The sequence below is a fragment of the Bison bison genome, unplaced genomic scaffold (genome assembly GCF_000754665.1).
Source record: "Bison bison bison isolate TAMUID 2011002044 unplaced genomic scaffold, Bison_UMD1.0 scf7180017864472, whole genome shotgun sequence".
Taxonomy (NCBI): domain Eukaryota; kingdom Metazoa; phylum Chordata; class Mammalia; order Artiodactyla; family Bovidae; genus Bison; species Bison bison.
The window spans coordinates 5400574-5427346 of record NW_011495033.1 but is presented as its reverse complement, the minus strand read 5'-3'; the positions used below and the strand labels follow the sequence as shown (position 1 = coordinate 5427346).

Genomic DNA, 26773 nt, shown 5'->3' with positions numbered 1-26773 from the left:
TACTCCGGTGGTCTTTAAGCCTCAGTGGCTAGAGAACTTACCTGAAGCTTCGAGAGTGCGTAGGCCTGTGGGTCCCCCTTCCCCTGGCCCACACACAATCTCTCTCTCCCCCTCCCTCCCTTCCAGGGCAGCCCTGGAGCCTCCTGCATATACTCTGCCTTGAAGGTTTGGGCCCAGAGTGCTAGCAAGTGCTCCAGATGGGGTTCCTCTGCTTCTCCTGTGTCTTCCTATGAACAGACCGGTACTTGGCTCAGACCTAAGATGTCTCCTTCACGGTCTTTTTAGCCCTTTGTCTAATTTAACAGATACTGCTGCCCTCGTAAGGATCAGCTCTGTCCTGGCCACAGGGTCTAGGCTGCATTCTTTCTCCATCTGGGAGTAGCGTGCATAATGAGGTAATACACATGCTGTGTCTGGGAAGGTTCTGCTGGAGAGAGCTGAGAAGCTGGAGAGAATTGTGGGGTCCTAACATAAGGCCTCTGTTGATCTCAGGGTGTCCTGGCATTTCTGATTGCTCATTTTAAAAGAACTAAACTCAGCCTCACTCAGAAAGCAGAGTTACCCTTCAGTTTGGCATGCCCTAAAAAAGCATTTGATGGGGTTCAGGAAGGAGCTTGAGAAAATTGCAGAAGCAGGAAGGTTTCTCTGACCTTTCTCCTCTCATCCTTTTCTGAAACACACATAAAACCTTCACTTGAGAGGCAGGGCAGGGCCCTCCCTAACCCTGGTGGAAAGAGCATCCAAATCTCTGAAGACAGAGGGACTTGGAGAACTGGAATAGATCTTGCTGGGTTCCCCAACTTTACTGCACTTACCTCGTAGTCTGACCTATGAGATTTCTACATGATGCCCACTCTTCATCAAACCTAGGATAGAAATACTCAGGTTTAACTGTTTCTTTTTTTGGGGGGTTCTTCTCATCTCTTTTTGAAGGCTCCTGTCATGTAAAATTTATACTAAATACATGTGTAGGCTTTCCTCCTATCAATATATCTTTATCAGTCTAATTTTCAGACTCAAGGGAAACTTTTTTCTCCCCTATGCATTTCACCAAAATTATTTTACCAAAAGAAAGGAAATGGCTTTAATGTTTCAAAAGATCAGGGAGGAGTAGGGGGCAAGTAAGAAAAGAGAGCTGATGCATGTGAAGAAATTAAATAACTCCCCACATCTTAGAGCAGATTGAATTTACATTTTACTTAAAAAAAGGGGGAGGAGTACATACACAGGGAGGAGAATGGGACGGGAACAACAGTGATCTGAAATGGATTTCTACAGTTCTCCTCTACAATGGTGGATTTTGTCTGTTGGGCAGTATTTCTCCTGCTGGCATACAACTGCTTACAATATTAACGAGGCTGTAGACAAGGGAACTGCCAGAGTTTGGGCCTGAACAGAAGAGAGAGGAAGTTATCATATACAATGTAAGTTTACAATACACAGCATTTTCTTTAAATGATGTAACGCAGTCGCAGGAAGAAGTTAACAATACTAACACGAGAATAATCAAATTTTTTGTTTGTTATCCATGTACAGCAACTAACTGCTTTACAAAAAAGCAAAATAATACAATATATCATCACATGTATTTACAGTGTAGTAAATATACTTTTCTGTCAAATTTTACACAAATTATTTACAGGTGAATATACTGCATTAAAAAAAAAAACTGTGTGGCTGACACTAAGAGTGAATTTTTTATAAGTCCATTGCATAACATTGAATAAGACATGCCTCATTATGCCTGGGTTAGGGGTGGGATGTAAAAACAAAACCAGAAAACAAACAGAAAAGCCAAAACAAAACTGAGAACCCTAAAACCCACTCAGCAGGGTGGGCTGCCGGCTTTCACTCCGTCTCCCCCAGGGCATCGTCCCCTGGACGTTCTCTCCGGTGTCCTCAGCCCTGGCCTAGGACCTGCATGGCGCCGGCCCCGGTAACGACAGGTGCTGCGTGGATGCAGGAGAGAGCACTGGCCATGTCCCCCAAAGCTAGAGAACCAGGTCTCAAGGCTGGCAAAGAAGGGCACACCCCTGGGACAGTGGGGTTGATAAAGCAGGGAGATCGTGACAAAAAATGGTGAGTTAATGTTTTCCTTTTTAAAAAGTCAGGGGAAACATCTACAAACCCAAAACAAATTACTTTACAGAACTTACATCAGATTATGCAGAACAGGCAACCTGCTGTAAACTTCAGAATTTCTTGTGCAGGTTATAAGTATGAGGCCTAAAAAAAGAGTTTCATTTCTCCAGGGAAAACATATTGGTGAGATTTACCTCATGTTCATTTTAGTTTCTTGGAAAGCTAGATTTTCCTCAAAAGTCAGAAGTTTTTTAAACAAGGTGAACCTTAAACCTTAATAAGTTTTCAAATTTCCAGGATGTACTGGTCAAAAGTATTTCTGCAATTCAAAGAAGGTTCAGTTCTGATTTATGCAACGCAGATCATTTCATGAGGTACTTCAAGTGAATTCACTCCCTTCATTACACTAGAGGGAAGTTAACGAATAAATTTAAGAAATAACATACCCTGGAAAACTTGTTTATGGAAAGATCAATATTTTTTAGTGGTAAAGCTTTGGAAGTTTCTTTGTTTTGATGGGAGAAGCAAAATAGCATAACACTACCCATGGTCACTGCACCAAACCAACCAACAAAGAGGGAAAAACACAGAACCAAAAGTATTAAAAGCTCACATTCCAGGAGCCAGGGTGCCCACCCCAGAAGCTCTGGGTTGTGGGAAGACATGGATCTTACCGGCAGCTCGGCATTTCTTGGCACCAGGCTGTTAAAGATCTATTTCTAAACTCAGCTCTGGTCTTACTTCCTTATCATCTTAGTTGATCTGTTATTACAACATTCTATTCTAATGAAGCCTCTACAATAGTTAAAAGTAAAAGTTTAGTTAATTGCATGTATCTTCAATATTTTCCAACAATTCAGGGTCAAAGTAACTACTAGCACTAAAATTTTTTTTTTCCCATTTTGGCAAATGGTTCTTACTTTTCCCAGGACTGTAAACAAATTAAAAAAATTAAATTCTTATTTCTGAATATCAAAAGCAATTTTATTTACATTAACATATTACATTGTTACTGTGTGGATAAATGTGAAATGTGTTATATTATTAAAATCAGAACACTTAAATGTACCATTATTTATTGATTTAGCTGTGGAATTTAATTTACTGAAATCCACTCATGAAACAGCACTTTTGGAAACTCCCCCTCCCCAAGGTTTCTTTTCCCCTCCCAAAGCCGTTACATCTTAACATATAAAGGGAGCCCAGGAATAGCGGGATAATATCTGCTTGTAATAAATATGGTTTAGTTCTAAATTGGAACATCCAGATACTAATATAGTCACTGAAGTCAAATTATTTTGCATACTGCAGGTACCATGAAGAAATTGGATCTGCATTACTATGGAAACCCCAATGCCATGATAACCCATACCATTCGGAATAGCAGCAGCTCTTAAGGTCCCCTATTGTCATAATAACGCAGGCTGGCCAGTCCTTTCACAGTGATTAAATGCAATTCTATCATATAGAACCGACATGTTTTGCTAAAGAGATTCCTGATTTTTTGGAGGGGAGAGGAAAGATTACAAGACATTTAAAATACATCTCATCAAAAAAATTTTTGATAATATACACCATACTCTATGTTTCTGGGAAAAATATTAAACAAAATAAAAGCATCATCTACTCTAATAGTCACGTACCATTCCATTTTGTATGGAGCTAATGCAACCATCTACGAAATTACCTTCTAGGAACAATTTTCGACACTTTGTTCACTGATTACCCTGCTTAGAATTATTTAGGAAAGAAGAGGAGGAGGGGAAAAATGTATAATTACTATACTTAGTATAGTTTTGGCTTACAAAAACAAAAAAATGACTTTTAGCATATTTAAAGATTAAAAGATAATCAACTGGAGAAAAATATAAACTAGTTTGGATGACTGAGTTTGGATAAGGCCTCAGAACTCATCTCTTTAATTCAGTAATGTTAAGATATATGTGGTTATGTTTATTTCCTGTAATTATTGCTAATACTCAAGTGTTAGTATTTCTTAAGAACCCACTACAAAATACTAAATCCCTCCACCCTCCCCCCCACCCCAAAGTACCTTGCCTGTGGCTTTATGGTGTGAAGTCACTGAGGCTTGACCTCTATGGTTCTTCAGTTTTGTAAGGTAAAAAAAAGTCCACAGCTAAAAGTCAGATTAAACATACTGGGGTTATAATATTATTTCTCCCATAAACTTCTATCTCGAAAAGTGTGTAAATAAGACTAACACTTTACTTTGTATGTTGAAGAAGGGGAAAACATAGAAGGCAGAGCTCTGTGCAAATGGCTTTCATAGCTGGCCAGTAGTAGCAGTATTCAAGAATTCATCCTCTCACAATTGGGATGTTCTCAGGTCAAGTGTCCTGACTGCCCACTCTCTTTGCAGCTGTTCTGAACACTTGCTTAAACCAGACACACTGAAAGTAAAAAAAAAAGTTAAAGAAAAAAGCAGCATTAAATTTAGGCAACGCTTCCAAGAGTTGATCATCTGGCAACATGGTAGACTGGATGGGCTCGTTAGAAACATGAAGTGCAGCATCACAGCACGGTGGTGAGGGGTCACTAGTGAAGAGCCCGTGTCAGTTAAGTCTGTTTGAAAAAGGAAAGAAAGAAAGCTTCACACGATCTTCTTAATGCTATTACGTTTGAAACTGCCAGCACTTCTCTGCTTCTGCACCTGGCTTGCGGATCCATGGCGAGTTCGTCCACTGTTACAGTGCCCAGTGGTGGGGGAGAGTTCAACATTCTCCTTGTCGATTCCTGGAGAGAAACGAAGCAGCCAGTTACCCTCTTCTCCTCTGGTGTTAAGCTCCAGGACTGAATCCCACAATTTGTAAATGAGATACAACCTGGTCTATTGTTTTTGCATTCATTTTAACAGTCAACTGCTAGAGTGTTCACAAAGATCTTGAGGTTTACACACCTCACACTTTGTTAAGCAAAATGTGCTATCATAGCAGAAAAATAGCATAAGGGGGAAAAAAAAAAAACCAAAAAACAGAGAAGTTGCAAGGAAAAGCCAAAGGCAGGCAGGCTTGAGCTGAATCAAAGAAAGGCTAGCAGTCACCAGACTAGAATGCCTTCCTCCAAATCATACCAGAAGTTTCCAGCAGAGGGCCATGTAGCCTTACCAGCTGTTTATACACAGGATATATTCTGTAATTGCAAAAGCTACGGAAATACACCATTTCAAAGAAAGGGAGATGCTTTTTCTTCTCAAAATCACAGTGCCTACCCCAAAGGAACTCAAATATTTACTAAGAAAATAATATATCCCAAAGGTCATACAGCAGAATTTTTGCTTTGATCTTTTCAACTCTGCCAAGTCATTTTCCGTTCTACACCTTAACAGTTGCCATTTACTTCTCTCACGGAGGAGATTAAACCTCCTCAAACAGGGCCCCACAATGTGTTTTATAAATGATCTGGTTAGTAACTCCATAACGTGACAAGAAGCGAAAAACAGGGTATATTTTTACCCATCAGATGAGTGAAAATTTCAGATTAGACAGGTCATAGGATAGTGGCTGCCTCTGGGGAAGGACTGACTGGAAGAGGGCATGAGGATGGCTTCTTGGGGGTGCTGGTGATGTTGTTTCTTGATCTGGATGCTGGATTTTTAACTATGTTTACTTCTTAAAAGTTAATTAGGTTGCAATTTATCATGTGTGCTTTTCTGTTACACTTTAATAAAATTTACTAAAATAATCAGACTGATTATACCCACCTTTGGCATAACTACTGGCAGCAAAGCAAAAAGTATTTTAGTCATTTGTAGCAAAATTTAAGCCATTTGTAGCAAAATGTAACAAAATGTAGCAAATGATTGATATTTGGTAATATAGAAAAATGACCATAATTTGGGAGTAGGGGGAAAAGAAATCCAGGTACAGGAAGGAAAAAAAAAAAAAGGCTGGGAAAACATCTGCCAAAATATATTATTACTGGATGGTATGATTTCAGGTAATTTTTAATTTATTCTTTTTATTTTTTTGGCTGTGCCACGTGACTTTTGGGATTTTAGTTCCTCGAACCCATGTCCCTTGTAATGGAAGTGGGGAATTCCCTACTTTATTCTTATCTGTACCATCTGAATTTTAAAATAAAGAGTAAATTTGAGAATGGAAAAATTTCTATTTTTGGACAAAAAATAGTACTTCAAGTCAAAAAGTATTTATGTGACTGAAAATATACAAAGATCCATACATCTATCTGTCTGTTGGCTCATGAACAGAAAATGGCTCTGTGATGACCTCCTTCTAGGAGTCACATATCCTTCGTTTGGAGTTAGCCTTGAATTCCACTCAAGGTATGAGGCATCTACAGGCACCGGGTCTGATTTAGAGGGTTTCTAGAGGGTTGCTGTCTTGAGGTTATCAAAGGAACATAGGCATATGGAAAAGTGCCCTGGGCTGGTAGTGTGAGTGCAGCATTAGAAATGTCAGCAACACCTCTCTGGGAGCCAAGGGCCGTGAACCTGCAATGAATCTGTTCTGATCTAATCCTATGGGTAGAAAGATAAATGGAAGAAAATACACTGTGATGTTCAAAGAACTTTTCTCTGGGTGACAGAATTCTGGATGATTTTTATTCTCTTCTGCATATTTATTTGAATCTGCTCCAGAGCTATTTAGAAAAGAAATAACAAAACTGAAAGAAGACCGCTTATCACCTTTTGAACGCACCTTGCACTCTGTGATGTGTGTGCAGCTCTTTCAATTGCCTTACTGATCTCTACAAGATAAAGGGCAACCTGCATTTTTTTCTCATTTCTGTTTCTTTCCTGATGCATTCTCCCTGCTTTTATATGCATTTATATTTTATCTATATTATCACAACTTATGTATATGTCATATTTTCTCTACTAGAATAAAAGCACCTAGAAGGGCAGAGATAATTTATTACTCATTTTTGTTTTTCTCTAAGATCTAGTTGATGTCTTTTTCAACAAACATTGGTTGAACAGAATGCTTCCGTTTTTAAATGTGGTGGCTGCAACTGGCGAGAGTCAAACAGCATCAACCTCTCTCATCGCCAGTGTGGCTGCACCACATTTTTACTGGAAAAGACAATACCGTTTTTAGCTTCTTCCGTCTGAAAGGATCATGAACTTGTCTGTGTATTTGACCTTCCCTTTCCTCAAATATGCATCTGGCCTACAAGTTCAAGTCCAACAGTTCCTTATCTAGGGTTATTTCCTTAATAGGAAGTAAGATTCAGGCAAAACTGGAACTTTACAGAAAAGAGTTTGAAACAATCAAGAGATGGTCATCAGGAGGGACACAGTGTCAACCACCAGAGAGCTGGTGGCCCTCTGCCAGCAATCTTCCACCCTGGGGTCCTTTCTTGTGTGACCACCTTTGGTGAAGCCACATCCCTGGCTAGAATATGGCTCTTTCTAGGGCTGGGGATTGGGGGAGCAGTCATCACACTGCAAGGAGGCAAAGCTTCCATCTGAGGACAAGTGCCTGTTCAGTTTAATTCTTAAGAATTAAAGTTATATAAATTATAATCAGAGTAAGTCACTAGGGTGAAGGTTTCTTCAAAAGATATACTAAGAGTATTTCATTTCCTATTTTGTTAAACAAATAATCTTCAGACCTCTAAATAAAATTTTAAATGTTAAGGGTAAGAACAAGCAATAAAGTTTTACACCTACTGTGATTTCAACTACATAAATAAGAGAAATTAGGAGAGGCACCAAAATGTTAATAAACAGTGATTATCTTAGAGTGGTGGGATTATAGCTGACTCTTTTTTATTCTATTTAGCTGAATTTCTAATTTTTTCCCCGTACACAGGTATATTCCTTTTAATTAAAAATTTTAAAGTATCATTGACTCAGGACTGTCACTTATAACCCAAAGTTTCAATGCTATGTGAGAGGTGGATGTCCCGTTTTTACTTTCAAATTCAATTTTCATCTCAATTCATTTTGTGTTTTTGCGTGCGTGTTTTCTTCCTACTGAGTGACCCAACCCTACAAGTCACACACAGGTAAATGTGGCATGGTGGTGATTCCTAAGTTCGATTTCACAACAAAAATGTTTTATTTTAAGGATCAAAGGAGAAGCTGACTTAAAAACCTTGGAGGCTTTTGTAAAATCAATTTTAAAAAGCATTATATTTATATCAAAAATAGCATCTTGAAAACAGCCAAGTTAGTATGAAACAGAATGATCCTAGTATCCTGGTTTCTGAACTTAATTCTCACTTTTGAGAATTTTGGCAGCATTCTTCTTTTCAACCCTCTTAAATTAAAACTAGAAACCTTTCTAGAAGCTAGTGAAGGATTTGGTCTTGATATTCTATAGGAAAAACTCTCAGATATCAGCCCAATTGCCTAAATGGAGACAGATCCACCCTGCTTTGGTACACATGACATTTTATATTAGTGAGGAGACCCTGGTCCTACACTCCCACTTATCAAAGCCTCTTGGAAGCTTTGTATCCTGGACTCTTATGCCCCTAAGCACTGGCCTTCCCTTCCGACTCTCAGTGGGCACAAAAGCAGAAATCCATGAAGTGAAAGAAACTTGGAGGTCACCACTCAGGTGAAATAAAAGGTTAAAAACCTCTGTAGTCTTGACTTACTAATTTAAATTCCCTTAGATATGCTGTTCTTAAACATGCAGCCAGTTACAAACATGCAGGGCAGAAGAAGCTGAAAATTTTTCATAGCAGTGTATTAATAAGCACTGTGCTTCAGTGAACTGCAGTGGTTTCAGGTAAAGATGAAATCCTAAGTAAAAGGTGTTATTGGCCAAAATTCACTGAACTGAGAAAGTGGGAAAACAATCATTACACTAAGATTAAATAAGGTAAATCCATTATATATCTACCTCCTTTGCTCAAACATGAGTTCCTTGAAGGCAGGTATCAGGGTTTACTTTGACAACTAGGATATAGTTCCATCCCGACAAATAATAAAATACTTAAAGTCACCTATTTTTTAAACACCAAAATGATCTCTCAAACTGGAATATAATATTTTCATGAAAAAATAAAAGGATCAAATCCTTTTTAGTTCTTGAGAAACTGAGGAGAAAATGAAAAACGTAATAATAATCCAAATACCCTGCCACCTGCACAGGGCTCTAGTAAGGCCCCTGAATCTGCACTGCTTAGTTATCACATGGATCTTATGGCAAACCTGTCAGAAAATTCTTATTGCATCTAAGAGAAGGCAAAGGTGTCAGAGGGCTCATTTGTTGCATATATAATGAGGCACATCAGAAGACCCAGGGTCCAGTCTGTCTCGATGAGAACTCTTATTTTGTTTTAGTTCTTAATCTCGCAATTAAAATTAACAGTAGATATGCCTATTTCAAAGGATTGTTAGAACAATCAGATAAGCTAGGTGAAGATTTTGTGCACATAATTACTTCACAAATTAAGATGCTCCTAATAACTGGAAAAAAAAAAGTGAAGTACTGAAAGCAGTTTTACAACAAATGCATAGGACTTGAATTTTATACTGGAATTTTTAAAGTTACTGAAGCTAATGTAAATAAGCAAGAAATGCCATTAAGCTTTCCTAGAAGAAAAGATAACTCCAGCTTCTTCATGTGTGCATGCTGTGCTCAGTGGCTTCAGTGCTGCCTGACTCTTTGAGCCCCTAGAGGCTGTAGTCCCTCAGGCACCCCTTCCATGGGATTCTCCAGGCAAGAACACCCAAGTGGGCTGCCATGCCCTCCTCCAGGGGATCTTCCCAAGCCGGGGATCGGACCCACATCTCTTGAGTCTCCTGCACTGGCAGGTGGGTTCTTTACCACTAGCGCTACTAAGAAGTACACTGATGGAGATGTGTTAATTATATATTTAGAATTATTAATCTTTTGAGCTAGATATACAAAAGATTAGGAACTTTAAAAATATTTGTAATGGATTTTCTCAATTGCTGACACCTTTTTCTATACAGGTCTCATCTTTCTGTGTATTAATTACTGAAGAGTAAAAGAAAGAACAGGCATCCTTTATAAATGAGACATAACTGCATCACACTTTTTCCTTCTTAGTCCTTTGAGCTAACTGAGGACCACATTCCTTTCTTTTTTTAGCACAGATGATTAAAAAAGACAGCCAGCTTTAACTTCTAAGCAAACGCTGGGGTTAGCTTCATTATTTATATATGAAATAAATACTTCCTAAGCTAAAAATTCTTCCCCACACCGCATACCCTCCTTGCTCCAGTAACTCTCCCTGGAGTTTCCTGTTAACCTGCCTGTGTTAGTTTAGGGCCGGGACAGCATCTTCAGTGTTCGGGGAACCTGCACAGCTCTTCCACCAAGACGAGTCCTGGCCCTGCGGTGCCAGAGGCATTCAGACCTTACAGGAATGGCCTTACAAGTCCTTTATGTGCCTGAGCCAGACTCTGCTTACAGGGATTGGTGAATGAAGTCTCATGCCATGTGCCCGGGATGAGCGCAGGGTAAGCAGTAATTCGTGCAAAGATGACAAAAGTAGAGAGTACCTTGATGAGGGAACAGCTGCATGAAAACTGCTGATTTAGAGCAAGGCAGAGAAGCTTCACAGACACAGAATGGAAGAGAAAACAAAAGTGAGTGATGTTCATAAGATTTTTAAAGGGTGAAATATGATTAGATACTGGATAATTATTAACTTTCTTGGTTTTTCAGGAGGATTCTAGTTTTAATTATTGAACTGACTGCTTATTTCCTAAATATTACCAACTCTTAAATATTAATAAATGGTAGAACTTACAATTTTACAGACAGATGTGTTTTTACCACCCTTATTAGAAGTAAGGATTTTAGTGTAAATCAAGAATTACATTAAAAAATGAAGTGGAAAATTTGCAGAAATTACACCAACCAGTTGTTCAGTTTAAAATGATTTTTCTCCCTTAAATAGAAGGTGATAACAAAGAAAAAGAAAAATAAATCAAGAATATACTAAATAAAGGTCTGCACTACCATAAGTAGTTTCATAAAACATTAAAAAAATGGCTTTGGAGACTTTAAGTAGTCTCAAAATAGAGGTATCTTATGTTTCTTCTGAGAGGGGGACACATTAAACCTGGTAAACACAGCAGAAGTATGACTAAGTCTACTCTTTGCAGAAATGGTTTTGATGAACTGACCCTTTCTGCACACAGCTGTCAGCACTACTCGGGGGTTGGAGTCCTTAGAATTCCTAGCTGATCCACTCAGCTTTCTGGGAAGGAGGTCTACCTTACAGAAGCAAAAGGACTGAATAACTAACTGACAGTCTTGGACACAGACCCAAAACGAAATGAAAGAAGTGAATTTAAAATAAAGTTCCACTAACTAGGTCTTTGCTCTAAAAATATTCTTGCTCTAATACTAACAGTAAAATAAGCTGATCAAAGAAAAAAATTAAGATTTTTTTTCAAGTGAAAAAATATTTAAAATAGATCATAGGCTTATTTTTGCTAAAAAATATAATATACATCTCATATATTTTTGAGGTAAAAAATATATTATTAAACTTTAGCCATAATTATCACCTGATTTTTCCAAACAGATGTCCTTCTGAATGATGAGAATACTTTACAGTTGCAAGGTACAATGTAAGTACAAAAGGTCACAAAAGAGGTCAAAACAGTATACTGTGTATACCCTGCCACTCTCACTGTTCTGAAATCTATTCGAGGGCAGGTCTCATGTCTTATTAGTGTCCCCACTTCCCTTGGTTTAACAGAGTCCCTTGCATGTAGTAAACAATGAACATCTCTGATAATTCAAGACAAAATCTGGATTTGGGGTTATTTTCTACAGAGTATTGTAGTATTAATCTTGTACTTAAAAATCAAAGAACTTGTGTACACAAAGGATTTGTTAAACATGCCTTGGAAGGAAATAACAACTTCAGCTGAAATTGAATACTGAGATCCATAGGCAAAAACTGCCAAGTCTCTGGGGACCAGGGTCTCTGTCATCTTTAAATGTTCTGGAGTACCTACTGAATACCTACAATATAGGAGTTTGAGTGTTTACTGAATTAAATTACAGTGTGAAAAATATTAGGAGGTCTCAGTAGAGTATAAATTAAATTTTAATATACTGTAGATTAATCTATTTAATCTCTTTTTAATGAATACTGTCATCCAGCAACTACTACTTGTGTGCTCAGCTGTGTCCAACTCTGCGGGCCCGTGGACCGTAGCCCACCAAATCCATATAATGCCATCTGGATATTTATTTCTAGTATACTTGCTCTTTAACATCTGAAGAGGATACAGGAAGACTATTTGAAATGCATACTGGAAATGGTTATAAAGCACTCATAACATGGTTTTTAAAAGGCATCTTTGCTCACCCTGTTAGAGAGCCACTTATGGCCTTCTTAAGCAAGAGAAAGTCCCATATACAGCATTTTTAGTAGATAACATTTTAATTTTCTAGCTCTAATCCTGGTTCTTCAATTCATGTCCAGCTCAGCTACACTGGACCAAAGAATGGATCACAATATCAAATTTGAAATATCCTTATTTATCAAAGAGTAAATGTTATAGATTCTCTTCAAGGTTCTGATAATGGCATGTGGGAAAATCTGAAAAGACAAAGTTCTATGTTCATTTGGGTAAAAGGGCCACAGTTAACATAATTTCATATGCAATGAACTCTGAGTATACTCCACTGGCTCCACAGATAACAAATTCAATTTCTGCGAGGAGTGGAGTCAGAAGACAGTCATTTATGTATCTTCATATATAAAAATATAAAACTTATAAAATAATCCTCCTTGTGTTAAGGGGATAGACAAATGGCCTATGATCATCTGTCAAGAAGAATGCATTTTCAGGGACGCTGGCTTTATGTAAATGACTGCCACTTCCTCAGAAGCTGGTGACTTACTGAATTATCATCATAATTTTTACTTAAATAAGGTTTAATGCTTAATGGGGAGGGCTAGGGAGTTCACGAACTTCTTATGTAGCTAATTTGATGGCAGAGAATACTGGGGACCAAAAGAAGATACAGCTTAGTGGTCAATCCTGCTAAGTACCAAAGATCCAGAAAGCAAAGTCTTAAACTGACGGAAAGTTTGAAGCAAAGTTTGAGCTGTGTGCAGATCAGCATCTTTTGCTTTTTGACATAAAGCAACAGAGCTTACACCTGCTTAAAATTCAGTAGACTAGTGTGGGTTGATTTTGGGTAATTAATGGCAAGCAACACTCATGGTCCATTTCAGGGAGAGACACAGGGATTCTTTAAATACTGCTTAGCACATGGCTAATGAAAGTGGAGACAGGGAAATATTCTGGTTTCTATTCAACTAAATACCAAAGTTGAAATGCTGGAGTGAGCTGTGAATCTGGATTAGATTCATCACTTCTTTTAGCCCTTTGATATCAGCAAACTCGGTTCCACAAAGAATTGAGGAGACAGGGATATAAGATTACAAGGACCTAAAGATATAAAACAGCATGCCTAGTTAGAAAGTATAAACTCTTATAAGAGGTATTACCTAAGTACAAATGACAAAAACACAATAATTTAGGCAGATAGATAAATCAGGATCCTTTCATGGAGATAAATCCACAATTTAGAGATACAAATGGGTTTCATCAAAGAGTAAAGTGACTAATGAAAAGATAAACTCTTTCTCTAATAAAATGTAGTAAAATAATCTGGGCAAACCAAAGGACATACAATTTAGAGAGAAAATGATGAACACCATTATTCTAAAGAAATAATTCTATCACTTTTAAACTTCAGTTTCATTTCAGAATAGTCAGAGGTTTTCAGGGTGTTAGAATCTATTCAAGCAGCCATCTTTGGAGAGCTACTGGAGGTGACACTGTAGGTTTAAAACTGTAACCAAAACCACGTATGCTATTCTTTGATTTTTCTAGACAATTCTAAGTAAGAGGTTGCAGAGTAGGACTATTTTTCTAAGCAAATGATATGGTTAATGTTCAATCAACACAGGACATGAACAGTTCATCAACTACCAGAATATGTGCTGGTACCTGTATTTTAATCTGATTATTTTATTGTCTCTATCAGTGGGTAAAAATAGGCAGAAATATCCCTGGTAGTCTGGATTAAAAAAAACCAAAAGTCAATATAAAAACAACTAATCATTTTGCCAGCTTTAACATCTCTTTAGTAGCCCAAGAAGCAAAAGGTTGGTCAAAATGAACCAAACTTGAAAAACAAGAGGATCAATATAGGCAGAGTCTACGGATTTTCTAGTGGTGATCAACTTCAGTGGTTGACTAACCCAGACGATAGACAGCTCTACAGAAGAAAAGGAGTGGCAGACTTAGGTAAGGCAGATGGAAATAATGAGACAGACGTAAATATATGAAAGAAAAAGGGAAAAGCAAGGAAAGGGAAGGAAGAAAGATGGCAGATATGGAAGGCAACGAATGCGGTAGAAAGAACACTGGCCTTGGTTCTAGATAAGACTGTGTGATAAAGCAATTCACTTGGCTCTTCTAAGCCCAGTCTCCCCTTCATACATGACATTGTGAGCTCAGAACTAAATTACCTCTGTAGTACCCTCTAGCTCCAAAGAGCTAAGATTTTATTCTGGAGGGCTGGGTGGGAGGGGGTGGTGACGAGGGAAAGAGTGCAGTCACTGCAGTATCTAGAAGACAGTAAAGTTTTGCCCTGGCTTTAACAGTTGAAATGCTGATAATGGGGCAAGATCCTGTGCACACTCTAGTGAGTAAGAATCACCTGAGTGCTTGTTAAAATGCTCGCTGGGCCCCCACTCTCGGAGTTTCTCGTGCAGGAGGTCTGGAGTGGGATTCCAGCAACCATGTTTCAACAAGCTCCTAAATGACACTGAGGCTGTGATCTTGGGACTACACTTGAAGAAACACTGTCCTAGGGAGTAGGTGACAGAGGTCAAATTAACACAGTTATAGAGGGAAAAGTTGGCAAGATTTCTCTTACATTTTTGGGGGGAGGGGAAACCTGACTAGCTGCAGTAAGGTGACTGAAAATAAGTGCTAGATCATATAATTTGTTTCCTCTGCTGACCAAGGTTTTGTTGTTGACCAAGGCTTAACAGATCATAGATGAATACAGCTGTTTAATATAATGATTTATAATATGTATGAACCGGGCACTAGATTTGCCAAGTTCTTTAGAACCTTCAAAACTATGTATGTCTAAATATTCAGGCAAAACCAGGATTATAAACTGGAAATTCTAGTTATGGATCTTCAACAATACAAAGTAGTTATAATATATTCCTTGGCTTTTTAAAAGAAAATCCACTTAACACTTAACTACATCTAATAACTTTTCCTTATAGCATGAAGTGTTTCATAAGTAAACTTTTCAGATAATGGAAATTTAAACACAAAACCTTTTAAATTTTAACCACTTTAGAAAGATATCTTTCTGAGTATAAACAAGACCACAATGGAAGACTCCCTTCATTATTACTGTCACTATAATACACACAATGGTGTCAGTTGAGTAACCCCTCCAGGGTTGACCAGAGTCATAAGGAATCATCTGCTTTGACAATGAATGAGCCCAAGGTTCTGTACAGTTGCTGTTTCTGCCATCTTGCTTATCTTAGCCCCACTCGAGCTATTAGCTATTTCTCAATGTATCCACCTGTTAGTTGCATGCTGAATTGGTATACTTTCCACACTTGGACCTAAGAGTGACTTCAGAGTAAGGAATATGCTTATGGGCTTTAAGATGTTATGTTTTTGGTGTAGCTTTTTTGTCTGGTTGCTTGTTTACTCCTAGATTTTCAGGTTGTTGCTGGCAGTAGGGAATAGGGACGCTACTATACTTTGCAGATTCTTTGGATTGAGTAGGCTGTGTCAGAGACACAGAAACACTAGGGCAAGATTAGTATATCTAGTAAGGGAATTATAATTCTGTTCACTTACAGGGATTACCTGTCCCTGAGGCTACTTTTCCTGCCTCAACTCCTAAAAATGTTTCAACCTTGGAATACTTTATGTAAACACTCTATAAACATGTCAGTATTTTTGTTGAACTCTTTGAAAGTAGAAAGTTTTACAGAAACCAAAATTCAAATCAGCTACAAGGTAAAGAAGAAATGTAAGATGAATTTCATAATAAAAAGGAGCAAAATCTGCTGTAAACTGATAACAAGGGAATTCCTAATGTTGTATAGTAATATTATTGCTCAAATTTATATAAAGAGTACATTTACTGACCTGGGGAATGCTGGGAAGTTGCAAGTGAGGTCATGGAATTAGAAAGGTTAAGGTTAGCAGTAATACTAAGCTGGCTCTGCACTGCAGGAGGATAAGGAGATGTGGGTGTCAGGAGGGACTCCTCACTGGTTTCTTCATCAATTCCAGGCAAATACGTGTCAATCAAGGCATCAAGAAACTTAACAATTAGCTCAGCATAGTCTGGGATTTGTGTTTGCTGTAATGGAAAATATGAAATTATTTTAGCTCCATTCTTTTTTATTTTTTCTAAATCCCCTTTGAAGCCAAAAAAGAGTAATTCAATTTTTATTTTGGGGTTAATTTGTTGTTTTTCTTCTTTTATACTACAGATCATTAAAAAAGGTGGGGGAGGGGATAAAATAATATTTATAGACTACCATGGGACTTACAACTGGGTATTTTATTCAGCTTACACTTACGGCTTCCAGATGAACCTGCAATTACTGGAGGCCACGTGTAGACAAAGACTGAATTAATCCTGAGACAACTCAATTATCAGGAATGATGTCTAGACTATTTTTCAAAACAGGGAGAATGAGCAGAGCATCATTCCAGCTGCCATTTAGACATTCAACTAACTAAACACTCTGAAGAGAATGGAGGGTTACTGGCAATCAAACCACAAAAGTTTCTGCATGACACACTTATTTCTGTGACTTCAGGCCCATTTTGTAAATGATAGCCTTTGCATATCAAGAGATATTCAGTATTAATTAAATAAAACTAAACACTCAATTTTTAAAACAAAGTTTACACTATTTACATTGATTTGGCATCCCTATCTCTAGAACACTGCACTAGGGGAAGAAATAGAAGTCCTGCCTTCAAGGAACCTCAATCAATTTGGAGAGAGAGCATATACAGAGAGAATCATTAAAAACATATTTATGTCACACTATATCAATGAAAGCCAATCAAAGAACAAACTGAATGGACCACATGAGGATAATTTCAGGGAAGAGTGAATCTAATGCAACAGCTTGGGAGGAAAAAAATGTTTTTACAAGGTAAGATTTTTTTCATTATGTAATTTTAAAAACAGGCTTAATCAACATATAACACTGTATTAATTTCAGGTCATGAGGTAGATTTCAGCCATATGTAATGCTCTTTCCTAATCATAAGATACCCTAGTGTGTGCCTAAAGGTCATCAATTACATCAGGGACTGAGGGTAGAAAAGTTTACAGAGGTTTATTATACCTTTCTGAAAAGTCAAGCAAAAATTTAGTTCATTTTTTTTTGGTAAAAGCTAGTATATAAACATATTAAAGGTATTGCCTCTTGGAAAGAATCTTGAGGTAGAAAACTTTTAATAAAAATAACGTATGTATTTGTGTGAATCATTCTGCTTTTCAGCACATTGTGTGTTCTTAAAACAGGCATACTTATATAAACAAAATTTTCATTTTGTCAGCAGAGAAAAATAAATTTTCTTACCTTTGAAAAGGGTCCTGCAAACCTCCATAAGCCGTTAAAACCAAAACCTGCAACAAATCAAATGTTACTCTTATAACAAGCATGACACTTTTAATAGAAATTAATTTATATAGCTGACGATATGTAAAACCTACATGTACAGTAAAATCATTTTTTTTTAGGATGAGTATCAAAGTAGACTAAAATTCACCAAAAGTACACTCAGTATAAAAACATACTTTAGTTAAAAAAGTTGTCAACCAGTTATCATACTGAACACAACATTTAGAGTAAGAAAATGCACATCAGAGAGGTATGAACAAGCCTATTCCTCATCAGACATTCTTCAGCTAGTGTATTCTTTAGCAGCACGCCTGTATCAAGTTCATCAACAATCCTCCTCCCGATACATTTATTTACTTTGCAGGTAAGATGTTTGGTATTGTGGTGGGGATTCTTCATGGTACACCACACTTTGCACAATTCCATGGATCGGATTTAACAAATTTGGATCTTGGCACAATGACAACAGGGTGTTGATCTTAGAGTCCAACAAATTGTGCCTAAAAAAAAGTCAACAGAGGAACATTTTAAAGGAAAATTAAATGAAAATATATACTGGAAAACATATATTCTTTCCTAGAACAATGTGATAAAAATGAAGGGTAATGAGTGCTTTTTTTAATTCCTGGTGCTTTTCCAAATTTTATAATGTAATATGAAGGTATTTGCTTTTCTGTTTTGTTTTGTTCTGTGTTTATAGTCATCAGGAAAAATACAGTAAAAGCAACCAACTAGTAATGTCACATAACCATGCTTAACTACACATGCTGACTGTTTGCTCAAGACACGGCTGGCTACTATCAGCCACTCAGCATGCTTTAGGACCATCTCTTCCTGCTGATTACTGATATGTACCCAGGAGTTAAAACTAAATTTAGTATTAGTCAGTGTTAATAAATGCTGAATCAGATCAAATAAGGAGAACAAAATTAGCTTGGAGGGGGTGGAATATATGATCCAATTCAAACTTATAAGGAAATCGACTATTTCTAACTCACCTAACTCCATTAATAAAAATAAGCAAGGGCCAAGTACATAAAACTCTGAAATTTATAAATAAGATTAAACAAAAAGAAAGGCTTCCCAGGTAGCTCAGTGGTAAAGAATCTGCCTGCTTGTCAATGCAGGGGATTCAAGAGACACAGTTTGATCCCTGGGTTGGGAAGATCCCCTAGAGAGGGAAATGGCAATCCATTCCACTTGCCTAGAAAATTCCACGGACAGAGGAGCCTGGAGGGTTACAGTCTATGGGGTAGCAAAAGAGTCGGACATGACTGAACACATACATGCATACACGCAGGGAACTAGATCCCACATTCTGCAACTAAAAGATTCTGTGCAATGGCACCCCACTCTAGTACTCTTGCCTGGAAAATCCCATGGATGGAGGAGCCTGGTAGGCTGCAGTCCATGGGGTCGCTAAGAGTCGGACACAACTGAGCGACTTCACTTTCACGCGTTGGAGAAGGAAATGGCAACCCACTCCAGTGTTCTTGCCTGGAGAATCCCAGGGACGGGGGAGCCTGGTAGGCTACCGTCTATGGGGTCACACAGAGTCGGACACGACTGAAGTGACTTAGCATAGCATAGCATGCTGCAACTAAGACCAGACACAGCCAAATAAATAAATAAAAATAAATAAAATAAAAAACAAAAACAAGGAAATAATGACACTACACAAAAGGCCTACATTAGGAATGGTGGTGGTGGTTTAGTTGCTAAGTCATGTCCGACTCCTGTGACCTCACGGACTGTAGCCCGCCAGGCTCCTCTGTCCGTGGGATTCTCCAGGTAAGAACACTGGAGTGGGTTGCCATTTCCTTCTCCAGGGGATCCCAAATTTCTTTGGGTTATTTAGATCTGAACACTTGGAGGCTAATATGATTTCATCCCTTAAGAGAGAATAAAATTCATCTCCCAAATAAGAGGTCAACTTTGCTTTCACTCAACTATGGATTAAAAATAAAAGCTCTACTGAGAAAGGAACCATAACAGGTATGCTAATTTAAATACATTAATAGCAATCTAACAGTTTCCTCCTAAGTGAGGAAATAAATGATGCTCATCACAATGAACACAATGGAAACAACAAGATAAACAAAATGTTTGTCCTGACTGACAGGCCGAAACAAATCTTAGGTCTCATTAAACCCCCTGTCTCTAAGCTAAAATCACTATCCACTACCTCATGTTTCCCTCTCCACAATCAGTGAACAGTACTGGGTGATACTTTCCCTAAACTTTTATAAAACATTTGACTTCAAGACAGATACAAAAGTTAAATGCAGGTGGAGATACTTACACAACAGGAAAAACTTTGGGGAAAACAACACTGGCTTCTGCTAAGTATTCATAAAGAATTCGTTGATCAAACTCATCTGTGGTGTATTTCACCAGTGTAGCCTGCAAACAAGTAAACAAAACACATTTTATTTTGTGGCTGAATTGTTATCTGTTTCGGTGAGAAGCTGAATATAGACTTCCTTTCATGTTTTTAATACTTGAGGGCCTTCTAAGAGTAGACCAGGAAAAAAAAAATACATAAAAAGCAAAAGGATTACCAGAACAGTAAGAAGAAGTGCTTGGATCTTCGGATCAGTAAGTACTTCTTCATCTAAAAGAACATTTGATTCAGACACTGAAACTTTGCGTAAATGTGGGTGCTGCTGTGATGAGGAAATCCTTTGGGTTTCTGCGGTAAGATATGGATTAATACAATCAGCTGTATTAATTGAATACAACACACTAGATACTACTTCACCTGCTATATTTTAATGTCATTTCTATAATTCAATAGCTTTTTAATAGACACTTAAAATATCAACATAAACATCATACAAAATTACTATTCATCTATATATGAAAGTTCTGGCTAGCTGTTTACGATGCTGTTTACAATCCTATGTAGGATTACTTTCCACACATATTTCAGGTATTTGTCATTTTAAGGACTGTACAGCTTATCTTCTGAAAAAGAGCAAATGTTTCTATATTTCATCCTAAGGACACTAAGAAATGGCTGGAAAGCAAATATGGCTTTTAATGTACTCTCCCTCCTTACTTTCAATGATCTAGATTAATTATTAACTTTGTTTCTCACCCATTTCATAATCAGTTTCTGCTACTCTCCTCATTTTGGGGGGTGTTGTGATCCCTGATTCCATTTCTTGCCTTTTAGGAGCCTTTGTGTCTGATATCAAGTGATCAAAACTTTTCCTTGTTCCTATAAACAAAAGTTACAGAATATGGAAGTTTATTAACCACAGTGTCTGTGAATAGGAATATACTAAAAAGAAAATGTTTGGGCATAAAGTGTTTGCATTTTCACTTAGGACCCAAAGAAAGCTCAAACATCCCTGGGGCAGAGTTCCTCTCTTCTCCATATTTCTTCATCTTCTGAAGGAATTTTGGCTAAATAGCTGTGCTCTTTCAGGACTGGATGTGCCTCATTGGTCCAAATCAAATTGAGATTACATGTACTACACTGGAGGTAAACTAAACTCCACCAGCAAGCATAGTATTTAATAATAAGTACAGAGATGGGCACTACTTAGTAGCAAAGATCAATTATGTCTGAACCGCCTTTTTTCAATTTAAGACATTCTGCTGGTGCCAAAAAGTCATTAACATATGAAGAATTTCCAAATGAAGGTAAAATCAAACTTTGATTTTAGTTCTTCAAGCTCTGCATGCCTGAAAGTACTAAATACTGAAAGGATCGGCATGCCTGAAAGTATTAAATAATAGATACACTGGGAGATGCTTCAAAAATAGCAAGCAGGACCATTCACTTGGCTTTGAGTTTCTCTAATCGGTTCTCTATCACTGTTGAAAAACTTTCTCTTAAAATAAAAGTATTGAAATTGGGTTATTTGGAACTTACATATTTCTGTTCTTTGTATTATAAGAAATTCTCTTATTTTTCTTGGTGCAGCTCTAAAAATAAATCTGGAATACTTGTGACAGTATTACTTTTTAAAACCCAGAACTGAAGACAACTGAACACTTGAGAAATTTAATCTTCTATTAACCTCAAGTTTTAATACTAATAATTATTCACAATAGTCATAAAAATCAAGGTCAAATAATTTAACAGCCCAAAGGATCTAGTCTAACTTCTTCATTTTCTGTACCTATAAACTGAGGAAGCCATCGCTTAAGAGATTAGCTTGAAGTCACAAGGCTAGACATTCAGCCAGTGACCAGTTAAAGTATCAAATTTCATTCTTCCTTTTTACTTTACACTCTTGCATTCTTCCTGGGAGATCTCCTTCACTCCTACAGCTTTAGCTCTCTAATGAGCTAATTAATTCTAAAAGTGCTACTTGTCCACTTCTCTCTTCCTGATCTCCAGATGTATGTTTTCATTTATCTCTTAGATATACATTCTGAGAATTCTGAAGGTATCCCATACTGGAATGGGTAGCCATTCCCTTCTCCAGGGGATCTTCCCAACCTAGGGTTTGAACCCAGGTCTCTGGCATTGTGGGGGGACTCTACCTTCTGAGCCACCAGGGAAGCCCACATATAATACCAACCAATCTGAATTACCTTGTGCTATAAATATATTAGCCCCAATCTCTGCAAATGGGGTCACTACCCAGACAGTTTTTGAAGCCAGAAACTTTTGACATCTTTCTTGGCCTTCTCCTGCCCTACCTGGCCCATATAGTCAGGCCCTAGTAAACTCCAGGAGTTGGTGATGGACAGGGAGGCCTGGCGTGCTGCAGTCCGTGGGGTCACAAAGAGTCAGACTGAACTGAACTAAACTGAAGTCCCAAAGCTGATTCCTTTTCTCCATTCTTCCATTGCTCCTGCCTTAGTGTAGGCCTATGCCATTTTTTGCTTGGATTGCTGTAACAATTTCTTAAATGATTCCCTTGCCAAAAAAACTTCCCTTTCTCCATATTGTAGCCAAAAACCTTTCCTAAAAATAAAATTTTGTAATGTCCCTTCCCTATTTAAAGATCTCTGCTGGATACATGATAAGACTAAATTTCTTAACATGGCACAAATCTCCTACAAACTAGTTCCAAGCCTTCTCTAGCCTCATTTCCTACCCCATTGCTTTTCCTGACTTTGCATTATTCATGCTATTCCCACCTCTCCTGAATGCATGCCTTCCTTATCCTGTGTCTACCTGGCAAACAGGTGTCAAATCTTCAAGACCCAGGTTAAATGTTACCTCACTTCTGTAGCTTTTCCTAATTTCCCCCAATCCTCAGTTTTCCCTTATCAAGCCATATTTAATGGCACCCGGGGATGCTGTTGCAATTGTATGATTATGTCTTAGCCATCAAACTACGAGCTCCTCCAAGGGCAAAGACGATATAACTTTTTTATCTAGCACATGGGTTGAATGAATTCAATATTGCGTTTTCTCTGAAGTTAGTTCTTCATTTACAATGTCCTTGGCATGAAAATTGAGAATCACAAAACACTAAGTAATCAGAAAACTCCTAGAACATTATTTGTGGCAAAGTATAAACAGAAAGAAACTCCAACAAAAGAGAACAGTCTTATGTGACTAGTCATAGTGATTAACATTCATGGTTTCATTGAAACCATGGTTTATTGGCAGGTTCCTTATTTTATACTTCCTTAGCCAAAGCTGTGTAAGAGCACCTTTGTATTCAACCTGTGGTGAGGCGGGATCAGTGGGTTCTCTCATTATTCACTTCAGCTTTTGAAAAGGGAAAGGGTCTCACAGCATTTTAGGTATATTTCTCATGGGCAAATGTTGATATAAAAGAGCAGTTTTAATTTTCAAGAATTCTATCTTCTTAGAGTAATAAAAAAATACAGTAATCAAAAACTCTTACCTTTTTGTTTTTTTTAAGAAAAGATGGCAAATAGTATTATTATACTTCATAGCATAGTGATATATTCTACCCACAGATGATAATTTTGGAAAATATACTGTTAAAGGCCCTGCATCTGAATGCTGTGAGACTCTTCCTTTTCTGTGAGTACCTAATGTCTCTCCTACTCTCGTTTACCTGCTGCCTGGACAAGGCAGAATAAAACAAGTACAGCCACAATATTTAGTCTAAGAATCCCCCACAAAACTGTTCTGAGATCTCATTCTCATTCTTCTGTCTTAACTGATATGGCTTAACTGATCTATCAAACTCTCTTATCATTGACATCAAAAACTTTGCTGCATCAAAAACAGAACATTTTGATAATCTTTAAGAGCTTCAAATAATTTTCCAAGAGTGAAAGTATCTGACCATTTTTAAAAACAACTCTAAACATTTCTACATAATTTAGATAAACTAACCAAGCAATTTCTTCGTGTTGGCCTGAGAAGGCTGCCCCATGTCCAAGCTCATAGATTTCCTGGCTCGGGGACTGGTCTGGCCCGCAGGTGGATAGCTGGCTGCAAGGTACCCTTCAGAAGCTTTGGGAGATGACCACGGCTGATGCTCCTTTAGTGTCCTGAGAAATTAAAACAATTGAGAAGAATCAATAAACATGATGACAAAAACAAGCATTCTTGGCCCTTCTAATTGGCTGTCCTATTTCCCAATGGCAGTGATTAATTAATTTTAAAACTGTACTTTAAAGCACTTTGGAGAACAAACTCTTAATTTATCCCCAGGAGGTATTCACTTTCTTGCCATGACATCTTATACATAGCAGGTACTCAACAAACGCTCAACTTAACTGTACTGCATTCATTTTTTAATAAGAGAAAATCAAGTCTAAATAGGCAATTGTACCACTGGTTTAAAAACCAAGGGGAACACAGACAAATTCACTTTTTACTTTCCATAACAAAAAGAGCATTATCTCAAATAAATATAATCATAGGAATGACTAAAGAGTAAGACTACTGAAAACCAAGTATGCCTGGAAAGCTTTTGCATACATTGTTAACATCTCAGTTGGAAAATGCCAAGGGCTTTTTATTAAAAAGTGGGATATTGATAAATTTAATGATACAAGCTCTAAAAATATATGATTATTTTCCTATGTTCAACACTGTACCTAACACTTAAAGGTACCATTAACTGAAAATATAAAAAAACTCCAAGTGATGCCAATTTTATGGAATTTCTCTATGTTTTAGTGAAAAACATGCTACCCAAAGCCATGTATGACAGCAAATATAATTTGATTATCTTATCTAAATCTGCACTATAGAAAAATCTTTAGTAACTTTAGTGTGATATGAGTAAATACATAAATATGTTGGCATGTAAATCTTTTTACAAATCTGTTTACCTCAGTTTTCTATCATTAAGCTTATAATGTTGCTTATATTTCACCTTAGGTTTTCCTAAGGCCTTCTCCTACAATCTGATACTTTCTAGATCATCTCTTCATCATTCAACTGACTTGTGCTTAAAAAGAGACAAAGTAATGTTAACTAATTAGCACAATCAGGTAAGAAGAACTTTCTCACTACTAAGAAAGAAAGAAAAGAAAGAAAGAAAAGAAAGTGAAGTTGCTCAGTCGTGTCTGACTCTTGGCGGGCCCATGGACTGTAGCCCGCCAGACTCCTCCATCCATGGAATTTTCCAGGCAAGAGTACTGGAGTGGGTTGCCATTTCCTTCTCCAGGGGATCTTCCTGACCCAGGGATCAAACCTACGTCTCCCGCAATGCAGGCAGCCGCTTTACTGTCTGAGCCACCAGGGAAGCCCTTCTCACTACTAACCCACATAAAATACTGTACATTTATAAAATGAGTTTTGATTTACACTCTTCCTTGATTATCTTCAGTTTCCCTTCTATATTACCTTCTGGATTACTCTGCTACTTGACTCCACTGGCATGGAAAATCAAAACCTGATGAAAATTATGTAATGATGGGAGGAGAAGCCCACTTACCTATAGCTAGGGTCACCATGATGAATGGGATATGTATCCATAGGAACATTTTCCATTGAAATATCAGTAAGAAGCAGAGACTTTCTATGTTTTAGGCTACAGCGACTTCGAACTTCCTCAGACACTGTAAGTAAAGCTAAAAGGAACAAGAAGAAAGATTTAACAATTTAATAAATCATAAATACGACTTAAAATAGGATATACTTCTTACAAGCTCCTAAAGAGAATAACAGCTGCTAAACATGCATGTAAAGAGTCTTGGAGAGTATGAAGTTTAAGGGTATAAACCCTTAGGACAGATTTGTTTATCTTAAAGGGTTTGCTATCTGTTTTGGAAGGCTGCATGTAAACACTGAACAGAGACTTAAACAGTATCTATAGAGTCTAGCGCTTTAATGTATATTTGACCTCAACAAACATAAAAGGTCAGCAGGCCAGGACTATAATGTCCATTTCTTAGGTAAAGAAAAATACTTTGAAATGTTAAATGATTTGCTCAAGGTCAAATGACTCAAAAAAGTTGCTACAAACTGAAGTCTGCTAAACTGGGAATCAGCACTTTCCATCAAATGACTATGTTTATACTCAATACCCCATAATGACCTATATGCGAAAAGAATCCTAAAAAGCGTGAATATATATATATATATGTATGTGATTCACTTTGCTGTACAGTGGAAACTAATACAACACTGTAAATCAACTATACTCCAATTTAAAAAAAAGACTATGTTCAAAAACTGTGTTACATATAAGTGCTAAGTGTTGATGAGAAGAGAAACACAAATTGGGCAACAGCAAGCGAGGATGGTATAATGGAAGGAGGGGAGGGGCAGACAGTCTAGGCAAAACAAATGGCATCAGGAATGAATATTAAAGAGACATAAAGGCACTTCTAGTAAATGGCAAGCAGACTAGCTTAAAATAGCCCATCCATTTTGAAAGGAAATAAAAATTAAGCCTGTGACATTTAGAGAAAGAGGACAGAATCAGGACGGCTGCTTCAGGGCTCAAGATGCTGTTGCTGCTGCTAAGTCACTTCAGTTGTGTCCGACTCTGTGCAGTCCCATAGATGGCAGCCCACCAGGCTCCTCTGACCCTGGGATTCTCTAGGCAAAAATACTGGAGTGGGTTGCCATTTCCTTCTCCAATGCATGTATGCTAAGTCGCTTCAGTCGTGTCCGACTGTGCGACCCTATGGATAGCAGCCC

At 37.6% G+C, this 26773-nt stretch overlaps 1 protein-coding gene across 6 annotated transcripts in view; it reads right to left on the bottom strand.

Annotated features, from left to right (window-relative positions):
- Window positions 1-1172: 1172 nt before the first annotated feature.
- NF1 (neurofibromin 1) overlaps window positions 1173-26773 on the bottom strand; it is a 275386-nt gene continuing 249785 nt past the window's right edge. For 5 of the 6 annotated variants that reach the window (XM_010861452.1, XM_010861455.1, XM_010861454.1 and 2 more), the window contains 9 exons: window positions 25563-25698; window positions 24008-24165; window positions 20825-20947; window positions 20286-20416; window positions 20027-20127; window positions 18082-18224; window positions 17683-17729; window positions 16223-16439; window positions 1173-4836 (listed from right to left, as the gene is read on the bottom strand). In XM_010861452.1, coding sequence (XP_010859754.1) covers window positions 4694-4836; window positions 16223-16439; window positions 17683-17729; window positions 18082-18224; window positions 20027-20127; window positions 20286-20416; window positions 20825-20947; window positions 24008-24165; window positions 25563-25698 — 1199 coding nt within the window. In that variant the 3' untranslated portion in view covers window positions 1173-4693. The remainder of the gene's footprint in view (window positions 4837-16222; window positions 16440-17682; window positions 17730-18081; window positions 18225-20026; window positions 20128-20285; window positions 20417-20824; window positions 20948-24007; window positions 24166-25562; window positions 25699-26773) is intronic. The other variant, XM_010861457.1, reaches the window with a different exon arrangement.